This window comes from Pelodiscus sinensis, chromosome 10, assembly GCF_052426305.1.
Source record: "Pelodiscus sinensis isolate ZL-2025 chromosome 10, ASM5242630v1, whole genome shotgun sequence".
Classification (NCBI taxonomy): domain Eukaryota; kingdom Metazoa; phylum Chordata; order Testudines; family Trionychidae; genus Pelodiscus; species Pelodiscus sinensis.
In genome coordinates, this window is record NC_143061.1 from 16,363,091 (window position 1) to 16,386,218 (window position 23,128).

The 23,128-nt window shown below is 43.3% G+C and overlaps 1 protein-coding gene across 5 annotated transcripts in view; it reads left to right on the forward strand.

Moving 5' to 3' along the window:
* Positions 1–23,128, forward strand: part of PLD1 (phospholipase D1) — a 139,673-nt gene that overhangs the window by 42,344 nt on the left and 74,201 nt on the right. For 4 of the 5 annotated variants that reach the window (XM_075937952.2, XM_075937953.2, XM_014572375.4 and 1 more), the window contains 5 exons: positions 10,573–10,758; positions 12,791–12,918; positions 13,242–13,387; positions 15,058–15,166; positions 15,630–15,695. In XM_075937952.2, coding sequence (XP_075794067.1) covers positions 10,605–10,758; positions 12,791–12,918; positions 13,242–13,387; positions 15,058–15,166; positions 15,630–15,695 — 603 coding nt within the window. In that variant the 5' untranslated portion in view covers positions 10,573–10,604. Of the gene's footprint in view, positions 1–1,926; positions 3,691–10,572; positions 10,759–12,790; positions 12,919–13,241; positions 13,388–15,057; positions 15,167–15,629; positions 15,696–23,128 lie in introns of those variants that run through there. The other variant, XM_075937954.2, reaches the window with a different exon arrangement.

The window sequence follows — 23,128 nt, forward strand, 5'->3', positions numbered from 1 at the left end:
GAGGGCAGGCTGGGCCACCATGGCAGTGGCAGGGCAGACACCATCCCCTCTCGTGGGCTTGCACCCCCCACAGCGATTCCTACATATAAGGCCTTACAGTCCTTTGACTCCACAAGCTCCCCATATATCACTTTCAAACCCCTCCATTTCAGGATCTTCCAGATACTTTTTTCACTGCTTCCCTTGCCAGAGGGTCTAAGCATCCTCCTTTCCCTCTTCCCTTGCCTTGGCAGTGCTCTGTGCGTTCCTGATCCTGTGTACCAGGCTCTTCCAGTTTCCTCTGCCAGAGGTTCTGAGTGCTACTGCTGCCCCATTCCCTGCACACGGCAGGAACTCTGTCTGCTCCCCCTCCCCCCCGCAGATTTCCCATCTGCCATGGGCTCTGTGTGTTCCCCATGGCCTCACCCCCCCCCACTCTTCCCACTTCACCCCTGGGGTTCAGTGTGCACTCATTCAATCTCCCACCTCCATGCAAGGGGTACTTTGTGCACTCCCATTGTGCCCTTCTCCCCACCCCCCATATTGAGCAGAGCTGTGGGAGGAGGTGGTGGTATTCAGGAAGGAGCTAATGACTGCCATCAGCCATTACCAATTAATATTCTGTCCTCTTCATGTGTAACTGCTTTCATATAGACCAGTTTCTAAAACTAAAGGACCAGATCCTCATCCAGCATCAATTGGCATAGTTCCACTGAAGTGTTTCTGATTGATGCCAGCTGGGAATTGGATCTATCATTTGCAAATTATAGGCTTAAGAAAACAGTAATTTAAAATATGGCCAGGCGTATAGTGCTACACTCTGATCTCATGCTAACCAGTGTAAATCTGGAGTAACAGTCAAAGCCAGTGGAGTAACATCATGCAAAATGGTTGCAAGATCAGAATCAGGTGTTCTATAACCATTCATGATTTGCAAAGCAATTAAACAAAAAACAACTAGTGGAAAGGGAATGGCATGACTCTGAAGCCAGTCCCAGGTGTGAGGAAGTGTACTGAGTGCATTGGAAAACTAGCCCATTTCTCACTTCTTTTCAGTAATCCCCTGATGAGACAAGGTATGTAAGGGTAAGATGATCAATCTATAAATACAGAGAGGAGACTTAAAAAAAAAAAAAAAGAAATGAAATGAACCAACGGGGAAACATTCATAAGGAAAAGTCACAAGTGTAGGATAGAACCAGATTTATAACAGACACTTAATTGTGTTCATAAACAGTTACTTCTAAGTGAGTCATTTATTGCCACCAGGATGATGAATACTTATGGCGTCAACGATTAAGAATTGTGCAAATGAAAGATGAAGAATCAGTTTCAGCTAGATATTGATCCAGTGCATCAGAACCACCCTTCTTCAAGGTTTAACCATATTCTCCTTATCTAAACTTGCAGATAAACAGTGCTCAACATTTGTCCAGCTCACCTGTTGCTAATACTCACTATCAGTAACAGGTAATTTTTCTAGTGTAGAGGTGATTTAGTCAACTGGTCTCTTGAACACTTTCTATTTTGTTGACGATCATTGTTTCCTTGAATTCTCCCATTTATCTGCCTTCCTCCATCTGTTGTCTCTTGCCTTATACTCTTTGATTCTTTGGAGTACGGGACTACCTTTGTTCTGTGTTAGTACAGTACCTAGCACAGTGGTGTCTTGGTCCATGCTTAGGCCTCCTAGATGCTACCTGTACAAATAATGAATATTCGTATACACAGTAACTTTTGTGCAGTTCCTTGTGAGCCACAACAGAATCTGGCCTATAAACTCCCTACCAACTCCAACTCTGATTCCTGTGACAGTCGTACAGGATTTCCAGTGCCAATGGTGAAATTAAAAATCCAGGATCCAATCTGAATCTACAACTGGATGGCTGTTTGATATTAATATTCTAGTTTTGGATCAAGTGTCATTTTTATTGGACTAATAGGTATGTTAAATGACTTCCTGTTTTGGGGATTGTTCTGTGTAATTAAAAGTTTCCTAGGTTGGTTGTAGCAGCTCTGTGGAGTCTGGCCTGGCTTCTGCTGTTTTTTCACCTAAAGGAAACTATTTTTAAAAGAGGCTCCAGGAACAGCTCTGCGTGTGGACTAGCTTGTCAAAACAGGTGTTGATCATATCTAGTGTGACTGCAGTTTTCTAAAGAGCTCAAGGTTGGATTATCTCTGCCCCAAGTGATATTGTTGGGATTTTTTTATCTGTTAAAGTTGGTAGCTGCAGAGTTAAGCCAAAGCTGAGCATCTTCAAAAATCCCCCTTCAGTTGAGCACATGTGATGGAGTCTATCCTCTACTAATGCCTGTAGCTTTCAGTAAAAATGGTCGAGGTCCCATTAAAAATTAGGTTTTAAAATGGCCTTTCCCCCCTCATAACATGATCTGTTCTTCCTGTGAGAAATTCCCAGTCTTCCCATCTTGGGGAGGAAAGGCCCATGCCATCGTCTCAGATCTTCAGCCTTACCTTAGAATTCTTAAAGGTCCACTCTGGATTTGTCCCAAATAGAAATGTCCCTTAGGAGCTTCCATACATGACAGCTGTGAGGTGACAAAGGGAAAGGAATCTTGTTTAGATGAACATCTGCAAATTTGGTCAGCTGAAATATGCTCACTTTCCTATGGCATGCAGAGAATATGACCTGCAAGACCTCTTTTCTCCATTGCTTGCCGGAAGGTACTTAGTAAAAACAAAAGCATCCAATCTTGATTTTAAAATTGTCGGTGATGGAGACTCCACCATAACCCTTGGTAAATTGTTTCAATCGTAATTTACCCTCACTGTTTAAAAAAAAAAAAAAAAAAAGGACACCCCATTTTAGTCCAAATGTGAAATGACAGCAGGTCATTCTCCCAGGGGTGTAGGTATTGGGTTGGAGGCCCTTACCAATCTTCCCTCTTATCTTTTCCAACCATGTGCAAAAGTTTTTTATGCGCACCAAAGCATGTGTGAATGTGCATCACCAGTAGAAATAAAAGCTTGCTGTCGGTGCTACTAACCAGCTGGATGGCACTTGAATCTCTCCTGAGTGGCTGCACAAGTGCACAGCTTGCAAGGAACGTTGGTCCTATCCCTAGCTAGTGTTCTGGGAGTAATTTTGCAAATAGATCTTTATGATCTGAGGGTATTTCCACAGGAAGATGCAGCCCAGATCCAGAGTTTCATGACAGGAAGATGAAGAATTGGGAAGTATGTTGGCAGAGGCAGGTTTCATGACAAGCAGGGCAAACGTTATTTTTGGCATTGTACTTTGGGGGTCGTTCGATTTCCTGGCTTAACTCGGCAGCAATTCATAAGCAGCAGCTCTTAGCAGCAAGGGTGGAAGAAAGGGAAAGCTCTTGTTCTTGCTTGAGACTCTGAAAATCACAAGCCCTGTCTCCTGTTCAGAGAACACTGCAGGAAATGAAAGAGTAGACTTTACAATGGTGTCCTGCCAAAGTAGTGTGTGACGCAGCACAAAACAAAGAATAGGAACTGGGACATTTTTTTAACAAACCGCACTGAAAGGTCACTAGGTTGAGGGAGAAGTCATGAGAACTGAAATGAGGGTAATCAACTCAGGGAATGCTTTTCTCAGTGAGGATGAGGGTGCATGCACAGCATCAAGTGTCGGGAGGTACTGATGGGAGAGCTCTGTTTCTACTGGAAGCCATCAGGGATGCCTAGATTTTTTTTTCCCCAAAATTCAGGCTTCTACATTGTTAGGTAAGTTTTTAAAATAGCTTGTGTCAGCATCCTAACCTTCTTACAAAGTGATGAAAGGGTGGCTTAGCCAGCACAGTATTCCTAAAGGAAGAAACTGGGGCTGAGTGAATCTCGTATAGTTGGCAGTACTGCAACTTGGTGTGTTCAAAAATCCTGATGCAGGCTCCCTAAAATCACGGGATTGGCTCAGAAATCACAGCATTAGACAAATCTGTGCTCTTGTTATTTGCCTTCTGACTTCCTCCGGAATAGGGCTTTATTCCGGAGGATCGCGCCAGTTTAGACGCTCTTTTCCGGCTTTTCCCCAAGCCGGAAAAAAAGCGGCGGCCATGTTTATTTAAATCCCTATTCCAAAGTTCTAAATTAGCATGGCTATTCCGAAGAAGGGGCCAGTGTAGACACAGCCCAAGGTTGGTAACCCATAGTTTGAGATTTTGCAGAATGATCCCACTCTTCTCAGGGCTAATAAAGACCATTTTTGTTCAGTCCTTCCTTTCTGTAATTAAACCCTGCCCTCGGGGGTTAGGATATCAGGCAAATGTTTTGCTAGATGAAGGGAAGCTTGTACTCCCATTCTGTGATGGGAGACAGACAGGGAATGGGAAGCAGGTAGCGCAAGCTATGTACGAGGCAGAGAAAAACTGCCAGAAAGTAGGTGGGCACAATGGGATGCTGCGTATATCTAGTATTTATTTTTTCCCCTAGATTTTTTTCTCTTTGCCCTTTCTGACTCTGTTCACAGTCTCTCTCTCCTTTCTGTTTCTCCTGTTTTTTCATTCTTCCCTCAGTTCCATTTCACTGCACACCTTGCTCTTTCAATAGATTTTTTTTCTGCCTGTTTTTAGCATCTAGGCTAGCAAACTTTTTAAGACCAAGGAACACCAGACAATTTTTTTTTCAGGAACACCAATTTTTTTTCAGGAACACCAATTTTTTGTTAATCGGGGGGGGGAGGGGGGGGGAAAGGAAGTTATTGAGGGGAAAAATGGTCGCCTACCCCTTTAAGGGCAACCATTTTGAATTCTGTTCTGTTCCGTGGCACACCGCTGACTGCCTCATGGTACACCAGTGTGCCATGAAATAAAGTTTAAGAAACACTGATCTAGGCATCTAGGCAGTACATGAGCTCAATGTCATTCAAAGTGGTGGTAAACATTCATGCTCACAATACTCAGGTGTTTGAAATGAGGCCAACTATTCCCTAGCTAGCTAAACTGGACCTGTTGAGCTCAGCCCATTGTAAAGGGCAGTCTGGAGGCAAACTAGCCTTTCAGTGAGATTTGGTGCTTTTCAGAGCTCCTTGGTTGTGCTCTTTGTGTGATTGTGGCAGGATGCCTTTTCTGATGGCGAGAAGGGGCAATTTGCTGTTCCCGCTGCATGGCCAGCAAGTTCGGATGTCATGTCATTTACTGACAGATCAGCTGATGGGCAGTTCTCTCAAGAATGATCCTAAATCAGAATAACTCCATCTGCAGCTAGGCTACCCTAAAGGGAAAGGTTGAATTAAGATATGCAACTCCAGCTATGTTAATTATGCTGCGGGAATTTACGTACATTAATTAGACTCTCAAATTTAGCTCCTGTCAGCTTCCATTACTCCTCCCAAGAGCAGGAGTATTAGCCACCAACGGGGGCACCCTGTGAGTTCAATTTAATGTCTTTACTAGACTCATTAAATCAAACCCTGGAAGATTGATTGCAGCAGCGTCAATCTTCCCTGAAGTGAAGACATGGCCTCATGCTTGACATGTTATGGGGAAGAGCTGAGCTATTGCTTTGCTTGTTCCTTGCTCCTCCCTGCTGCCTTTTCAGCAAGTTGCTCCTGGTGGTAGCAGCTCAGTAGCAACCCCTGTGCTCAGGAACTGCCATTTTGATGAGCCCTTAGATAGGTCACATGTGGGGGAGGGGTGAGATGGGAGAGGGAGACAGGGAATAGAATCTTGAGCTGGTAATTTATGGCTTGTGGACCCAATTTTTGTCTCAGCCTATATTAGCCCATCCCCAGGAGATAATTGTGGCTCAGGGAACCATACTTCCCTCTCTGCCCTTGCTTTTCTCCAGGGGATGGTTTGTAGCAGGAGCCTGTGCCAACTCCTCTCTGCTGATTTGTACTATCTGCCTGCTAAAAATGGGTAAAGCAGATCTAGCCAAAATTGAATTCTTTCTTAAGTTATCCAGAGGCAAAGAGGTCTGCTGCAGTCCCTAGCAAATAGCCGGGCTCAATACATGTGTTAATAGTTTACCCATTAACTTATTATGTCAGTTTATCTGACAAGCAGGACTCTGTGCCTGGCACCATCAAGAACGAAGGGAAGGTGAAGACATGATCTATACCTACCCCCCCTAGTATATAGTCATCCTTGACATTAATCTCTGAGGCAGTTGTTTGCTGTTTCTTTGCATCGAGTCTTTATCACCTACACAGGAGGCAATAAAGATGGAAAATCGTTATTTGTGTCTGTATTAACTTATTATCATGCAAACCCTGCTCTTTTGCAAGCCCTTTGTCCAGTTGCCATCTTGATTAATTGGGATGGATTTAGAATTTTCTTCAGTCTGAAGAGATGTGAGACTCTGTCCTTTCCAGATACCAGTGCAGATAGAACAAATACACAGTGTTATGCTGCTACCCCTGAATGACATCCATATGCTAGAAGTGGTGATGAGGTGGGGAAAATGACAATACTGTTATCTGGTGTGTTTGAGGGTTTGATTCACTAGCCTAGGCAAAGCTCTTACTGGCATTAGCAGTGTAGTATGGGATCCTGTATTCTATAAAAGCATCAAAATGCACAAATTATTGTTTTGAAAGTTAATTATTTCCAAAAGTTATAAATGCCCTTTTCCAAGCAATCAATTAAATAATTGTTGCCAATGTTCTATGCAAAATTTAGTTCTGTGCAAAATTTTGGCATGCAACTTTTGTAAATTATTTCTTTGAAGGCGGTTAAATCAGCTGGTATAAATGGGCATAGCTCCATTGATTGACTTAAAAACATTCTGATTCACACCAGCTGAGAATCTGTCACTGAGCCTTTTCAGTGTACTTGTCAAGCTGTGTGTTTATGATGGAGTCATACAAAGGTTGATGGGACTCTTTATTTTATACTCATATGTAGGAGGGAATTATCTGGGGTTAAACATAACTGTGTTTAAGGTAGGGATGTAAAATTCTGGTTAATCAGTTAACTGGCTAAACCTTAGGGGGGAGGGATAGCTCAGTGGTTTGAGCATTGGCCTGCTAAACCCAGGGTTGTGAGTTCAATCCTTGCAGAGGCCATTCAGGGATTTGGGGCAAATATTTGTAAGGGGTGGTACTTAGTCGTGCTGTGAAGGTAGGAGACTGGACTCAATGACCTTTCTAGAAGATAGGCAATCTTCATTAATTATTTTTAATTATTATTTTAACCAGTTAAGTGGTTAAGTGGCTCCTGCTCCCCCTTTCCCCCACCCCCATATAGGGCTGCCAGCTGCCATTGCCTGCCCGTCTGTACTTGGGGCTGCCAGCCCATCCTCCTACATGAGTGGGGGCTAGCTCCCGACTCCTGCAGGACTGGAGTAGCCCTCCATCCACAGAGGTCCAGGGGCAGGGGGCTGCTCCTGGGTACTGATTAACCAGTACCTGGTAAGCATTACTTTGTAAGGATGTTGCTGACCAGGTAACCAGTTACCGGTTCACATCCCTACTTTAAAGACTAGGGATTTGATCTTGCAGCCTTTATTCATAGTGAACCGAGCTGAACTCATACGAGAAGTCCCAACTGAAGCCATGAGCCTGTTCATGTGGTTAAGCCCTGCTGGACCTTTCTGAGAGTTGGAAATTGGGCAGTAGGGTTGAATGAAAATAAATCTTTAAAAAACCCTGATAAACAACAAAAGGTGATGTAAGATCTTATTCGATTTATGTCATGTCTCGTTTTTGCCAGTTTTTCCACTGACTCGGGTTACAAACAGGACAATGAGGAGGAAGGGAGCACATTAGTCATAATTGCAGGAAACACCTTCCATAAATGATCTGGAGAAAGGGGTAAGCAGTGAGGTGGTTAAGTTTGCGGATGATACCAAACTGTTTAGGATAGTCAAGACAGAAGCAGACTGTGAGGGACTCCAAGAAGATCTCACCAAATTGAGTGATTGGGCAACAAAAATGGCAAATGAAATTTAATGTGGATAAGAGTAAAGTAATGCACATCGGGAAAAATAACCCCAACTATACGTACAGTATGGTGGGGGCTAATTTGGCTACAACAAATCAGGAAAGAGATCTTGGAGTTATCGTGGACAGTTCTCTGAAAACTTCCACACAGTGTGCAGTGGCAGTCAAAAAGGCAGATAGGATGCTAGGAATTATTAAGAAAAGGATAGAAAATAAGACCCAGAATATCTTACTGCCCCTGTATAAAACTATGGTACATCCACATCTTGAATACTGTGTACAGATGTGGTCTCCTCACCTCAAAAAGGCTATTTTGGCCTTGGAAAGGGTTCAGAAAAGGGCAACTAAAATGATTAGGGGTTTGGAATGGGTCCCATATGAGGAGATGTTAAAGCGACTGGGACTCTTCAGTTTAGAAAAGAGGAGACTGAGGGGGGATATGATAGAGGTATATAAAATCATGAGTGGTGTGGAGAGGGCTGATAAATAACTTTTCTTTATTAGTTCCCTAAATAGAAGAACTAGAGGACACCAAATGAAATTAATGGGTAGCAGATTTAAAACTAATAAAAGAAAGTTCTTCTTCACACAGTGTGTAGTCAACCTGTGGAACTCCTTGCCAGAGGAGGCTGTGAAGGCTAGGACTCTAATAGAGTTTAAAGAGAAGCTAGATAATTTCATGGAGGTTAGGTCCATAAAAGGCTATTAGCCAGGGGATAAAATGGTGTTCTTGGCTTCCCTCTGTCAGATGCTGGAGAGGGATGGCAGGAGACAAATTGCTTGATCATTGTCTTCGGTCCACCCTCTTCGGGGCCCCTGGACCTGGCCACTGTTGGCAGACAGGATGCTAGGCTAGATGGACCTTTGGTCTGACCCAGTACGGCCGTTCTTATACTGCTGCTTAGTTGCAGATGACCTGACTCTGATGCAGTTTTTCCTTTGCTCATCACCTGCTTCTTCCACTAATGTAAGGAGTATTATGTGTAGCCTCCTGCAGGCTCATTAACAATGTAGGGATGTACTCAATTGCTGTGTCACTCATAACAAGACTTTTAGGGTATGTCTACACTACCCTCCTAGTTCGAACTAGGGTAATGTAGGCATACCGCACTTGCAAATGAAGCCCAGGATTTGAATTTCCCGGGCTTCATTTGCATAAGCGGGGAGCTGCCATTTTTAAAACCCTGCTGGTTCGAACCCCGTGCAGCGCGGCTACACGGGGCTCAAACTAGGTAGTTCAGACTAGGCTTCCACAAGGTGTACCGGTAGTTCGGAATAGGAAGCCTAGTCCGAACTACCTAGTTCGAGCCCCGTGTAGCCGCGCTGCACGGGGTTCGAACCAGCTGGGTTTTAAAAATGGTGGCTCCCCGCTTATGCAAATGAAGCCCGGGAAATTCAAATCCCGAGCTTCATTTGCAAGTGCGGTATGCCTACATTACCCCGCTAGTTCAAACTAGCAGGGTAGTGTAGACATATCCTTAGAGAGGAAGGATGGTCCAGTGACTAGGGCACTAACCCATGATTTGGGAGATCTGGATTCAGGTCTCTGCTCTGTCACTGACTTCCTATGTGACCATGGGCAACTCACTTACCTTCTTTGTGCTCCGATCTCCCATCTGTAAGATGGGGATAACACTCTCCCCAGGAGGAGCGTTAAGAAGATAAGTACATTGAAGATTGTGATGGGGCTCTTCTCATGCTGATATGTAGAAGGGTATTATCCAGGGTTAAACATAATGTTTAAGGTTAAGTTAATACAAGGAATTAATATTGTTTTTTAATCACAAAGGGAAAACAGGAAACCGCATCTACTGACTTGGGATGCTTCTTTCTCTGTGCAGCATCCTCTTGAAAATGTAGCTATGTATGAATCAGTGGTAGCTGGTAATTTTTGTGAACCACTTGTGACAATGGGGTATATTTGTGTTTTTTATCCCATGCACGATTTATAACATCATTAGCTGCACATTAATGCACTGACTGAGCAAGTTCACTGTTTGCTTTCCATTTAAGATGAGAGCCAGTGAGTGTTTCTAAGAGGGTGTCTACACAACATCTGGGGGTCACACTCCCAGATTGGGTCAACAGATTAATGTTAGTGACATGTTCACTAGCACTCTAAAGAGTCTCATGTAAGTATTGCGTTGACATTGCAACTCAGACTGAAGCCTACCCTCTCCTAGGCTTGCGCACCCAGACTCCAGCCCAAGCTGCAACATAAAAGCACTGCCATTTTTAGAGCAGTAGTGTTGACCTGGGCTGGGAGGCTTGCACCCAGATGCTGCGTAGATATATTCCAAGTAACCTCCAGTCCCGGTGAAGCCCTCATAATTCAAGCATCAGTATTTTAAATGGGAAACACCTAATCTTTAATGTAAGTGTCCTGGGGTCCTAGTCCTGCTACAGGGAAGTTTCCATGTCAGCTGGAAGCTGCATTTACTTTTCTACTAAGCCCTCCCTGCACTGTTGAAATTGTCCTTCTCTGCGTCCAGAGGGGCGGGTGTGCTGCAGTGTGCATGTTGAGGGCATTTCAAGGGGGGTGATCAATTAAGAGAATCCAAGGTGACAAGTCCATTAGAGCTGTGCTGCCTGAGAGATGGTGGGGAGGTCAGGAGCCTCTACGCACCAGGTCTTTCACCACTGATAGGTTCAGATGGATGCAGGGGAATCGATCATGTTATGATTCTGTAGAAACAATAACAGTGCTGATCCCTTTCCTTGAACAGCCCCCTGTGTTGCTATTGAATGAGTGTTTAAGATGTCACTGACCAGGGAAAGAAGAGTAAATACCTCGACGCTGGAGAAAGTTGCAACAGACATGAGCAATTTAATAGAGAGCCTGGACACGAGGGAGCTCCACTTTGAGGGGGAAGAGGTGGATGCTGACGTATTAAACGATCCGAAAACAACTGGTGAGTTAGTGTCCATCTGTTTTCACCATATGTCCCTTTAGGATTTAGCAATGCAGTGCAATTGAGGCGAAGATGAAGCTTTCAGTTTGATGGGGGTAGGAAGTGTGGGTGGAGTGGGCCAGGATTTTGCAGTTCTTGTGAGTCCTTGTGAAATTGTGCGTGGTTCTTTACGGCTGTAAGACCTTTAAAGTAAGGCTGCCATTTTGCAAAGTGCTTAGCGACCTCAACCAGAAAGCTGGATGCCCTCATCCTAAATTGAGAGATCATGTAGGACCAAACCTGAATTAAAGGATTCATAGCACCTCATGGGAGTTGCTCAGCTGGAATGAACCATAAGAAGCACTGAATCCAATGGAAAGACTCTTTTTGATTCCTATAGGCAGAGATCTCAAACTCCAGGCCTGCAGGAGTCCCAGGCCGCATTACACAAATGCTCCGGCTGGGCCTGGCTTATGGCTGGGAATGACCTCTACTTATAGGCTTTGGATCAAGTTAAGAGCAGCAGTGAAGGTTTAATTTTGATTTTGTTTCTTTTGTTGTATTTTAAGGGAGAAACCATGCCGTTTTGGCATAGTAGCTGCACATCACTGCACCTGTCTGTGACCTGTGCATTTTTCATTATCCAGTGAAGGCAGGCTAGCTTTTTGGTTTGCTTGCTTTTTGTTTTTTAAACAGGATTGCTGTGTGTTTTGCCACCTACTCAGGACTTCTGACACTTGGCTGTCTGAATTCTTTAAAATAATGCTTACAAACTCCCCTGAAATGAGTCAAACTCTGCCTCTAGCCTTGCCTGCAATTTCCATTAATACCTGGTCAACCTGTTGCAGATTGCAGAAACTGAATGAATAAGTCTGCAAAAATAGCCAAATAACTCCCCCGCCCTCTCCAAAAAAACCTCCTTGCTACACAAAACACCCTTTTGTTCACTTATTTAACAAGTGAAATTTAATTGTCATTATTCCTGATACCACCTCATAATCCATCAGTAAACATCCTGGAATATACTTTGTAATATGGATGAAGACTTAGTGATAAAAGACCTCATCAGAGCACTTTGCTATTAAATCTTTCCTGAGAAGATGGATGAAGCTGCTGATTTGGTGCATGCATTATGGAATGTGTTTTTACCTAGGTTTTTCTTGCTGAGGTTTTACTGTATTTTTCAACATAATGATTTATCCTATTTTATGAAAAGGAAGTTCTGTACCTGGCATTTGAATTCTTCAAGTCCAGTCAGTTAATGTGAAGGTTTCTATGAACTTAGGTGAAATAGGTTTGTATAAGGCATACTTCAAGATTTTATATAATCACTAGATTACTGGGTGGTGCTTGGATCCTTGGCTCAATTAATTTTTATTTTTTGGAAAATAAAATGAAAAGGTACATTTTTAATTGAAATAGTTGCTCTAGGGTGGGGGCGGGGATGTATATAGGCTGCCCCAGGATAGAGGACTACCCCTGCTCTCTTTCACTGGGGCCAGGTGAGAATCTCCTCTCCATGGCTGCTGCACCTCCAGCGGGCATAGCTGGGAGGAGGGGTATATGTTGCTGGGCTGAGACAGGTCCAGGTCCATCTGTGTCTGCCCCCTGCACTCCTCAGCCAGAGTGAAGAATGCAGCAAACTGTGTACATTCCCCTCACTCCCTGATGAAACAATGTCCCGGTATGAATTGGGGAGGGGGCTTCAGCCTCCCCTTGCCCTCCCTAAAAGGTGATTGGGAGGTGAGAGGCTCGGGGTTGGGGCAGTCCCTGGGAGGGGGTGTGCCCCCAGCCAGACCCTTTCACCTGCCTGGTGATTTTGTCTCTGTATGGTTTTCAGAGAAGCAATCCCATTCCAGGCCTATCCCATTTTTCTGGCACAACCAAACCCTTGGTGGTCCTAGCTCTTACCTTTTAGGGGAGTTCTTAAACAGACAAACTCTCTGAAATATATAGCAGATTATTAACTTGTTACATTATCCTTGGTCTATTATGCTCTTATTCATAGTTTTAAATAGTGTTAAACTAATTGCTATTTTACGGTCATTTTCAGGGGGCATCCCATTCTCTGTAATTTATAACACTCAAGGGTTCAAGGAGCCTCATATACAGACATATCTAATTGGATGTCCGATTAAAGTCCGAGTTCTGGAAGTAGAACGCTTTACCTCCACAAAAAAGGTCAGTGTGTGTATATTATCGAAATGTTGTTTTAAATTCCAATCCCATTTTTATTGTCCTGCTCCTATTACCATGTTAACACATCACTTACACATTAACTTCTTGTAAATCAGTGTTTTAGAAAACATGAATACACCTGTATGGGATTAACTCTATCAAGAACAATATGAATAATCTTAGCCTATTCTGTTTAGAGTCTGATAAAAATGTAACTAACAGTCATGAGAAATGGCTATATCTTTAAATAAAAATGATAAACACTAGTGGATTTAATGCTGATTACACCTTGAGTAATGAAACAGTGGTGCTCTTCTTTCCTGTAGGTTCCAAGTCCAAATGTTTACACTATTGAGTTCACACATGGAGATTTTGTATGGCAAGTGAAAAGGAAATTCAAGCACTTTCAAGAATTTCACAGGGACCTGCTGAGATACAAAGCCTTCATACGAATTCCTCTCCCTACAAGGAGGTAACTATTTTGTGTAGTCTTGCAAATATGGCTGACAGTCCATATTACACTGGAAAGAAGCGAAAAGCCCAATTCTCTCTTATTTATCCCTGTAGCACACAGATGTAACCCTGTTAACTTCCAAGAATCACTCCTAATTTATCCTGGTATAAATGAGAGAAGAATTAGGCTCAAAATCAACATTATGCAGGTTGGACCTCCCTGGTCCAGCACCCTCAGGATTTGAGCTGTCCCGGACCAGGGAGTTTGCCAGACTAGGGAAGGTCAGTGCTCTCCTGCTGGCTGCCTTGCTCTGGGCTCCCTGCCATGCCGCTGGCTCCACTAACGTTGACCTGGCACAATTCCCAACCCTGCTGCCTATCTCCTGCCCCAGTGTCTCCCATCCCGGTGGGACTCGTTGGCTGCTGCTGGCTCTGTTGCTCCTGGGTGTTCCCCAACTGGAGTCTTGCTGCTAGGGCCATCCCGCTGCCGCTGGGGATTCCCTGGCTGAGGCCAACTGTCTCCACCAGTGCTCCTTCAGTCAGAGCATTCCCTGGTGGAGGCTGACCAGTCACCCAGCCCCATTGCCACCGGGGGTTTCCCGGAGCTGCTGGCTGGTGCCACCTAGTCGCTGGCAGTCTTGCTGCAGCTGGGGTTCCCCAGCTCAAGCCAGGACTCCCCAGCCACCTGACCACGCTAACACTGGGGGTTTCCCAGCGGAGGTGGGAGCTCCCTGTCGGCTACCTGGCTCTGCTGATGCCATGGATTCCCTGGCCATTGCCAGGCCCTGAAAATGCTGGGGGATCCCCGGTCAGGACAAGGGCTCCCCATATGCTGCCTGGCCCAGCCCCTGTGTTGTCTCAGCTGGCTTCGGGGAACTTTGGTCCAGCAACATCTGTGGCCCTGCCAGACCACAGATGTTGCTGGACCAGAGAGTCCCAGATTTGGGAGGTTCAACCCATAGTAAGCAGCAGTTATCTAAAGGATTCCATTATCTCTCTCTCTTCAATGATTTCTCTCTGTAGAAAGCATGTGGGAAATTTTGTGCAGTTAGAATTTAAGCAGAATTGCCCATCAAAATCATTGGATCATTGCGCTTAAAAATTGATGGCACAATATGGTCTCTTACCTTTAAGGCTCTTATCTATTAGTGCTGAGTTCTCTCAATTCACCTGTGACTCTGAGGTGCTTGGCAGCAGGCGGGACTGGTCCCAAAGACTGGGACAGAGCTCCAAACATAAAGAGAATCATGTAAAAAGGATTGAATGGTGGAGCGATACAAAAGGATAGTGGAAGACAGATCTGAGAAGACTATAGAAAGCAAGGGGAAAGTAGAGGAAACAAGAGTAAAGATTAAAGAGGCAAACGATTAATGAAACATAATGGTCCAAGAACATGGTCCAAATTCTCTTCTGTTTAAATAGGCAAAACTCATTTGAAGTGAGTGGCTCAGTGGTCTTTTGCATCAAAAGAGAATTTGGCTCAATATCCTCTGCTTTCAGCATTGAATTTTAGTTTGAATTAATTTCTACACAGTGATTTGTTAGATAATTTTATGCTTCCCCTTGCTTTCCTTCCTACCTATTCCTCATTGTATAATAAAGTTTTAAACAGATGTCAGGACTCATCTGAGAAAATACACTCACATTCTGCTGATCAGACAAATAATCTGGGAATTTTTTTTCTTCCAGTCACACCGTTAGAAGACAAACTATCAAAAGGGGAGAACCGAGGCAGATGCCAAGTCTGCCACGTACGTCTGAGAACATGGTCCGAGAAGAACATTTTTCTAGTAGAAGAGTAAATGTCCTCCTTCTTCTAAATACTCTGTTCTGAGATGTGGGTAGGCTGGTAGGGAAGAGGCTGTTGATCTTTGTTCTATCCATCTTATTCTTGGGATTTTTCTGATTTTCACCGTTGGAGGTTAATTTGTTTGCAGAACTGTGTTCTGACCTAGTTCCCTTTGTTAAAATGGTAAATTCTTCTCCATAGCGAACTGAAACTTTGCCAAGGTTAGAACCAAATTGTCTCCTCAAAAAGTGGAAGAGACTTGCTCAAGGAACACTCCCTCAGCCAAGAGCTGGGTTATTTCTCCTTTGCTGAGAAATTGTGGGATAGTTGATGTGCTATGTGTGTATCTTTTTTTATTTGATCGGTGACTTGTTTTTTATTATTTTCAAGACTTCCTGTAGCTATGTGCTTCGATTTTTTTTTTACAGTAATCCCTACATCCTTATCTCAAATTTTCATGCTTGCATTGTAGAAACAACTGGAAGACTACCTGACAAAGATCTTAAAAATGCCCATGTACAGGAACTACCATGGAACAGTAAGTACAATGACTTAAGTAACAAATGAAGATTCTTTTTATGTATAAGTACTCAGCTGAGAGAAATAAATCCTGTAGTTTAGAAGCATTGTGTAGCTGTTTTTATTAGGGCAAACATATTCTCTAACATCCACATAAATCTGAGTATAACTAAACAGAATGCTATACTGTCAAGCTATTTGGCTGCCATAGCTACAACACATTATGGCAACCTGCCTCTTAAGGGCAGTCTTGTACAGACAGCTCATTACACATGTAATACGACTGGCTTCTTGTCGGTCCTGAGTAACATTTAAGATGTTTAGTTGGAGGTTGCAATAGTTAAATGCTTGGGGTTTCTACTCTGTGGAAGATTTACTCTGTGAATCCTGTGACTTTAACATCAGGGGTCAAACTGTGCTTTGTCTTAATATTTCTTAATATCCCATTGACTTCAGCAAATTTGTGGTCTTAATAAAAGGAGAATTCATCCCCTCCACAGGGAGGCAGTAATCTATATGTTCCCTTATTCCTACGACACTTGATTGAAGTCAGCTGGTTCATGTTATATCCAAAATTTGGCCCATATTGTGCAAGAATGTATTGCTAGAAAGCCAGGCTGTATACCTCTTTGTTAGCTCACATTTCTCACCTGCCAGTTGGAGGAGACTTTAGAGGCCAAATCTGTACATGAATAACATTCCACTGCCATGGCCATTTATTTCCCCTCCTCTTCACCCCACATAAAGGATTTATTACTTCTCTTTTGTCTCATCAGCAAAAATTGGTGCATTCCTGGTTTGTTGCAGAACTTACTGAATAAGCAGAGGGAGTTTATCCTTTGGCGCTAGACACAACCATTAAGTACACTCCATTTAAAATGAGACAGAAACATAGACTCAACTTTACATTTTTAAGGGGGTATATCTGCTCATTTTGTGCTTGGCAAAGAAAAGCTTTTCTTGATCCCTTATGAAGTCATTTCATTGTCCAAGGTTTTTATACTGTTTACAACTGGATCTCTGAATATTTTGTTCAGATATTATCTGCATTGTTTCAGTGTTGCCCACACCAAATGTATCGGTTATATGGGGCAAAACCACCCTCCCACATTGGCCAATATGTTAGTTACAGTGGGAAATCTGCACCTCCAATGAACTGGCTGACATTTAAAGCAGCTCTGCTGTAGAGGACAGTGGTGTATGCTGAGAAGAGTAGATTTAAGTTAGAGTACATGGCATTGGAACCATTTTGCCACTCTCCCATGAGCAAGCATTGTCTGTCAAGTCTCTCCGATATTGTCTACTAATCTAACAATGCCAGATACTTCTTGATCAAGGCCAGGTTGAAATGTGGTATTAGGGAGAAAAATACCAAACATGCAACTTCTGTATTCTGGGCCCTTTCCCTGTAAAGACCATGAGCAATTGTACTTCTCTCTCCCAACTTCCTCCAGTGCAGCTCCATTTTGTCCCTAGCCAGCAGAGATAGATATCGTTCTGTATGAGCATTGGCTTTCAATGGATTTGGCTTCTGCGACACATTCAGTGAGAACATGCCTTGTGATACTAACTGCACGGCTCAGTGCAGCAGATGGGGAAAGAGAGATGCTAGGATCAGAACATTTTTTTTTATTTCTTTAAGATACTCCTTCTCAGGCCAGAAACAAAGCTGCAGATTTTTCATGTCCACCTTGGACTGGCATCTGTCCTTCATACAATGAAGTGGGTGTGGTGGTGTTCTTGTGTTCAAAAAGTCCGTCCCTGGAAAACGGAGGGATGAGCTGTTTGTTTTGCTAATGTGTAAATGTTGCCTCCCATGTGTTAGGTGGTGCAAATCCTCAGGCTGAGGTCCAGATAGGTCTTTGGCTTGGAGATGTCTCCAGCTGAATTGTTTGCAAGTTCAGGCATGGTGCTAAATCTAGAGATTCATAAAGGTCAGATGACCCGTGTGATTTATTGCCCTCTAAATCTTGAGAGGATCCTCTTCCTGGTAACTCTGTCCCCTCGAGGCATTTTAACAACTGACCTGGATAATTCCATTAAATCCAGTTCTGTTTTTATTCTGCATTTGTGGCATGCGTGTTTTGGTTCATTTGTAGATAATTGGCTCAGCTTGGCTGACCTTGGCAAATTTAGCTCTTTTCATCCTTGTTGAGGAGCTCAGGGCTCTGAAGCACTGTGGGATGTCAAGGGACTTACATATGTGGTGAAAATACAGTTGTGTCTGTTCTGCCTGTAAACTGTAAAGTAGAGTGCACCTAAATGTTCTTTACTGAGTAGTCTTTGACTATGTAACCGTACATGGGAAAGTTTATAACTGTCTCTTCAAGTTTGAATTCATGTAACATTTGTGTGTCTGCTATTGTGGCAGGGTATGAGACGTGAAGCTGGCTACTAGTTGTATGTATGGTTAACATTGCCTGTACATCAGGAGAATCAGAGACAGGTAATTGGGATAGTTGAGCAGGAATGGTCCAAATAGCTTGTAAAGCCATTTCTATGGGCTTGATGTGAAGTTAAATGGAAAGACTTCATTTATTGTTTTTCATGGCCTTTGGATCAGGATCTATATGAGCTTGATAGTTAAAAGATTCCAAAATAAACCTAGGTTAAACCAGTAAGGATACACCTACACTGCACAGCTATTTTGGGATTCCAGAAGTATCCCAAAATAGCTACCCCGCATCTACAAAAACTGTCTGTTATTTCAAAATATTTTTCAAAATAACGGGCACGCTATTTCCGCATCCTAAAAAACCTCGTTGCACAAGGGATAAGAGATGGCTCGAAATAGTGCGTTATTTCAAAATTTGGCACACTGTAGATGCACCAAATTTCAAAATAAGCTATTTTGAAATAGATTTGCAGTAAGAAATGCAATTTGCATAATTCAAATTGCATACCTTATTTTGAGTTTAGAGTGCTGAGTAGATGCACCCTAAGTGTCCATGCAGCTTTTTGCACTGCCTTTATCCAATCAGTGTAAAGTTACGCTTTTAAGTTAAACCGGTGCAACAAAATAAGTCTTGAATGAGTTTCACAGCTATACAATTAAAGAGCAGTTCACATACCCAGCTATGGTTGCTATTTAAGGCTCTGATTCTGCAATCGGATCTGCAAAGGCAGACCCTTGCAGCCTTGTAGAGCTCCATACTGCCAGATCTGATTACGGTACTGAGGCCTTTGAACATAGAATTGTAGGAAACAAGAATAAAGTTTACATTTGTGTTTAGTGTAAAGCCATTTTTCTGTGTATGATAAAATTGGGACATTGCCCTAGAACAGTGTTATTCTGAGCACTGGAGATATACGTAGTATATTATTATGTTGCCAGAGCTACTAGCAGACTATTTGTTTTACCATTTTAAAAAAAGGCTGGATCTGCAATGAAAAGCAGGCTTTGGAACTGCTGCATCCTATCTAAAAAGTCAATGTCATCTGAACAATCTTTCTTAAAATCTTGCTTAAATATATCATACGTGCTTGGATCAGCAGGGGAAAAAAGAGGATTACAATGTTTTGTGTCTCCACCTTGCAGCTGTTTCATTTTTCACAGTTCATTTGCTCTTCAAATGATCTTCCATGTTTGAGTTGTTCCCTCTCCCTACTACAGTATCATTGAAACTCCATCCTTTCCCCATCTCATAGATAAAATATTTTCTGCAGATCACTGCGAAACCTGAGTGGGATGTTTGGTCACCACAACAACAGCTGGGTAGTATAAGAATTCAACGGTAAAGAGATTGAAAGGATATTGCTTTTCTTTGTGAATTATGAGCACCCCAGATGAAAGGCACTGTACCAGTCAATGTTATATATAATAATAATAATTAATAATATTAATAACATCACAATCATATTTTCCATTTCTCTAAATAAATTTTCCTTGGCGGCGTCTAGACTGGCAAGTGCTTTTGCGGAAAAACTTGCCAGCTGTCTACACTGGCCGCTTGAATTTGCGCAAGAACACTGATGATCTCATGTAAGGTTTGTCAGTGTTCTTGCAGAAATACTATGCTGCTCCCGTTCGGGCAAAAGCCCTCTTGCGCAAATGCTTTTGCGCAAGAGGGCCAGCGTAGACAACGCGGTATTGTTTTGCGCAAAAAAGCCCTGATCGCGAAAACGGCGATCGGGGCTTTCTTGCACAAAACCGCGTCTAAATTTGCACGGTGATTTTGCGGAAAAAAGTGATTTTGCGGAAAATCGTCCGTGCCAATCTAGACACTCTTTTCCGCAAATGCTTTTAACGGAAAAACTTTTCCGTTAAAAGCATTTGCAGAAAATCATGCCGGTCTAGACGTAGCCCTGTAGCTTAGTGGATTTTTCCAAATTAAAGCTCCATTTTGCAAACACTTACCTACTTAGTTTTATGTATTTGGATAATGTAATGAAAGTCCAGTGTGACTACTCACATGCATAAAAAAAATACATGGGAGTACATGTTCGCAGGATTGGGGCCAAAGGGCTATGCTTTGCCTTTTGATGCTCTTGCAGGGGACAGGATGTCATCAGATGCTGTGTACCCACAGACCTACCCCAGGGTTGCGTTTGTCCTTAAAGATCAGACATAGCATTCGTATTTGGCTACCATCAGGAGTAGACTAGCCAAAGAAGGAATGTGGTTTTGTGTTTGTTTCTATGGAGACCTTTTTAAGGACTAGTTGGGTGGAGCGGACTACAGCCACAATGCTGAACAGTGTTTGCCTTTGATCTGGCAGTTCAAGGTAATAAAGTTAAACAAATAAACGTTTGTTTCTAGCTGAGTGGTAATTTCTCCTCTCTGCACAGTTAGTCTCTCTCCGTTCTCATTACTAAATGTTCCCCAAACAATAACTCAGTTACATTTCACAGCAAATTACCAAGATCTGGCTTACCGATGCGGGGGAGAGAGGGAGGGAGGGAGGGCTAATGCTTAACTGCCCCTGGGTCTAGTGATACAAAAGGGCCCAGAGCTCCTATTACCATGGCGGCAGTGGCTGGAAGCCTAGGCCCACTGAGGGCTGGCAGGGGAGGGCACTTTAGAGGTGGGGCTGAGGGCTGGCTAGCCCCCGCCCCTCCCCTTCTGCCTGAGGCCCTGCCTTCCAGGGGCTTAGAACACCCCTCTCACCTAGTGGCCTGGCCAAGCTGTTGGCCCTGCTGGCCAAGATTTTCAAAAGTAGCTAGTAATTTTATGTGCCTTGATGTTTGGGCTAGGGATGTTAATGGGTAACCCCCTGCCAGCAGTGCCACACTCCCTGCTGCCGCTTCCGGCCCTGTGCAGGCTGGGAGTCACATTGGAAGCAGCTATGCTAGAGCATGTCTTCCCCCCTTCCCCTAGCTTGTCCCCCTTTAATCACTTAGGCTACGTCTACATTGTGCTTTCTTGCACAAGAACATATGCAAATGAGGTGCGGTGATGAATATCTGCTGCTTATTTTCAGGCAGAACGGCTTGTGCGCAAGAGGGGATTTTTGCGTAAGAAGGAGCAGTCTACACTGCTCCTTCTTGTGCAAAAGCCCCTTGCGCAAAATGGCGGCTCGCTAAGTATGCAAATGTGACTCCATTCATTGCTGCACCTCATTTGCATATGTTCTTGTGCAAGAAAGCGCAATGTAGACGTAGCCTTAATATTTAACTGGTTAACTAATTAAATGGGATTTTACATCCCTAGTTTGGGTGCCTAACTTGAAAGACCTTAAGAGGTCGGATTATCAGAGATTGGATGTCCCTCTGCACCTTCAAGAAGCTGAAAGAGTGTCTTCGGAGCTAAGTGCCTGCCTGAGTCCCAACTTGAAGGACTTACATGGCACTTAGGCATTGCACAAGCTGTGCTGAATTTCACCCACCAAAAGGATAGACTACTCACAGGTCTCTTACCCAGGAGAGAGCTAATATTTGTGAATTTTAAAACCTTATGAACAAAAGCATGGACGAATTAGTTCTGTCTGCCTCATAAAAATGGTGCAACCTTAGAAAAAGCAGGAAATCAAATACACAGATATCAGCTTCTGCTAGTTTGTATGCTTGGACTATATGGCAGTGCATGAGAACAGGAGCCCTTTTATTCTCTGTGGTGGTGCTAACCTTGAGTATAGAATCACAGAGTTAAAAGCCAGAAGGAATCATGCTATCATAGTCTGACCTCCTGCATATCTTGTCTTAGAAGGATTAGATTTGTATTGGCATATGGTAAACATCAGTTTCACTGTACACATGCAAACTGACAAAAATATTTCCATCAATAATAATCGTAATAATATACAGATAGATAAAGTAAGGATAGTGCTACTTGACAGCATAGAGTTAAAATGCAGTGATCTATCCATTTGAATTAAGCTTGTTCAAATGAATTAGCAGATCAATTGTAAAAAACAGGCACAATTTGTTGATTGAAGGATATTTAATTTGAATATCTGGACATGATGTTGACTGTGTTTACAGTTTATAAAACTTCACCTTTTTGAATTCCAACAGCTACAGTCTGATGACTCCCATAATTTCACATTACTTATTTAAATTTTCACAGTTAAAATCTAAAACAGTGCTTAAAAGTAAACATATCTATGAGTGATAAAAATCAGATGCTGCCTGGGCCACGTACATCACAGGCCACCAGTACCCACACACTAACCCCAACAACCGGAATCAGACGGGAATATCACAGCTCACAGGATACTAGACTATTACATGCCATAGACAAGGAAGAGGTGGGTCTGAGATGCATCAGTGCTTGAGCTCCTGTAATGGCAGGAGTTTAACTGAAATATACCCAGCTAATTCTGGCAAATGACCAGACCCACTTGTTACAGAGAAATTTGAAAAACCCCAAAGTTACTGTCTGTCTGACCAGGGGACAGTGTTTGTGGATTTTTTCCATCCAGGTTCAGAAAAAAATGAATGTGCACCTAGCATGTGTGAATGTGCACCACCAGGAGAAGGACAAACCTGGCTGTGGGTGCTCTGTTAATCAGCTGGGTGTCATTTGACTCTCCTGAGTGGCCACACAAGTGCACAGCTTACAGGGAACAATGCCAGAAGGAAAATTCCTTGCTGACCCCCACATATGGTGATCAGTTAGACTGCGCATGAGAGAGAACCAGCCAGCCAAGCACCTGAGAGAGAGAATGCTTAATGCTACTAAGAGCACAGGCCCTCCCTGTTCAATACCTCATCTTCATCTACAACCATCTCTGATGCTTCAGAGGAAGGAGACAAAAGCCAACAAGAATCCTAAAATACATGGCAGGGAGAGAAGGTGGGGAAATCCCTTCCTGATCTCTGCATGTGGCTGGCTAAAGCATGAGACCTAAATGAGCCCTAGGGCTGCCAAGGCCTGCCCCTGCCATCACAAGCAAAGCTGGCTACAATCCCACTCATTAATTTGCCCAGCTGTCTCTAATTAAATTGTTTGCCCCCACAGCTCCTATTGGAAGTCTGTTCCAGAATCTCTCTGCTCTGTTGGTTAAAAACCTT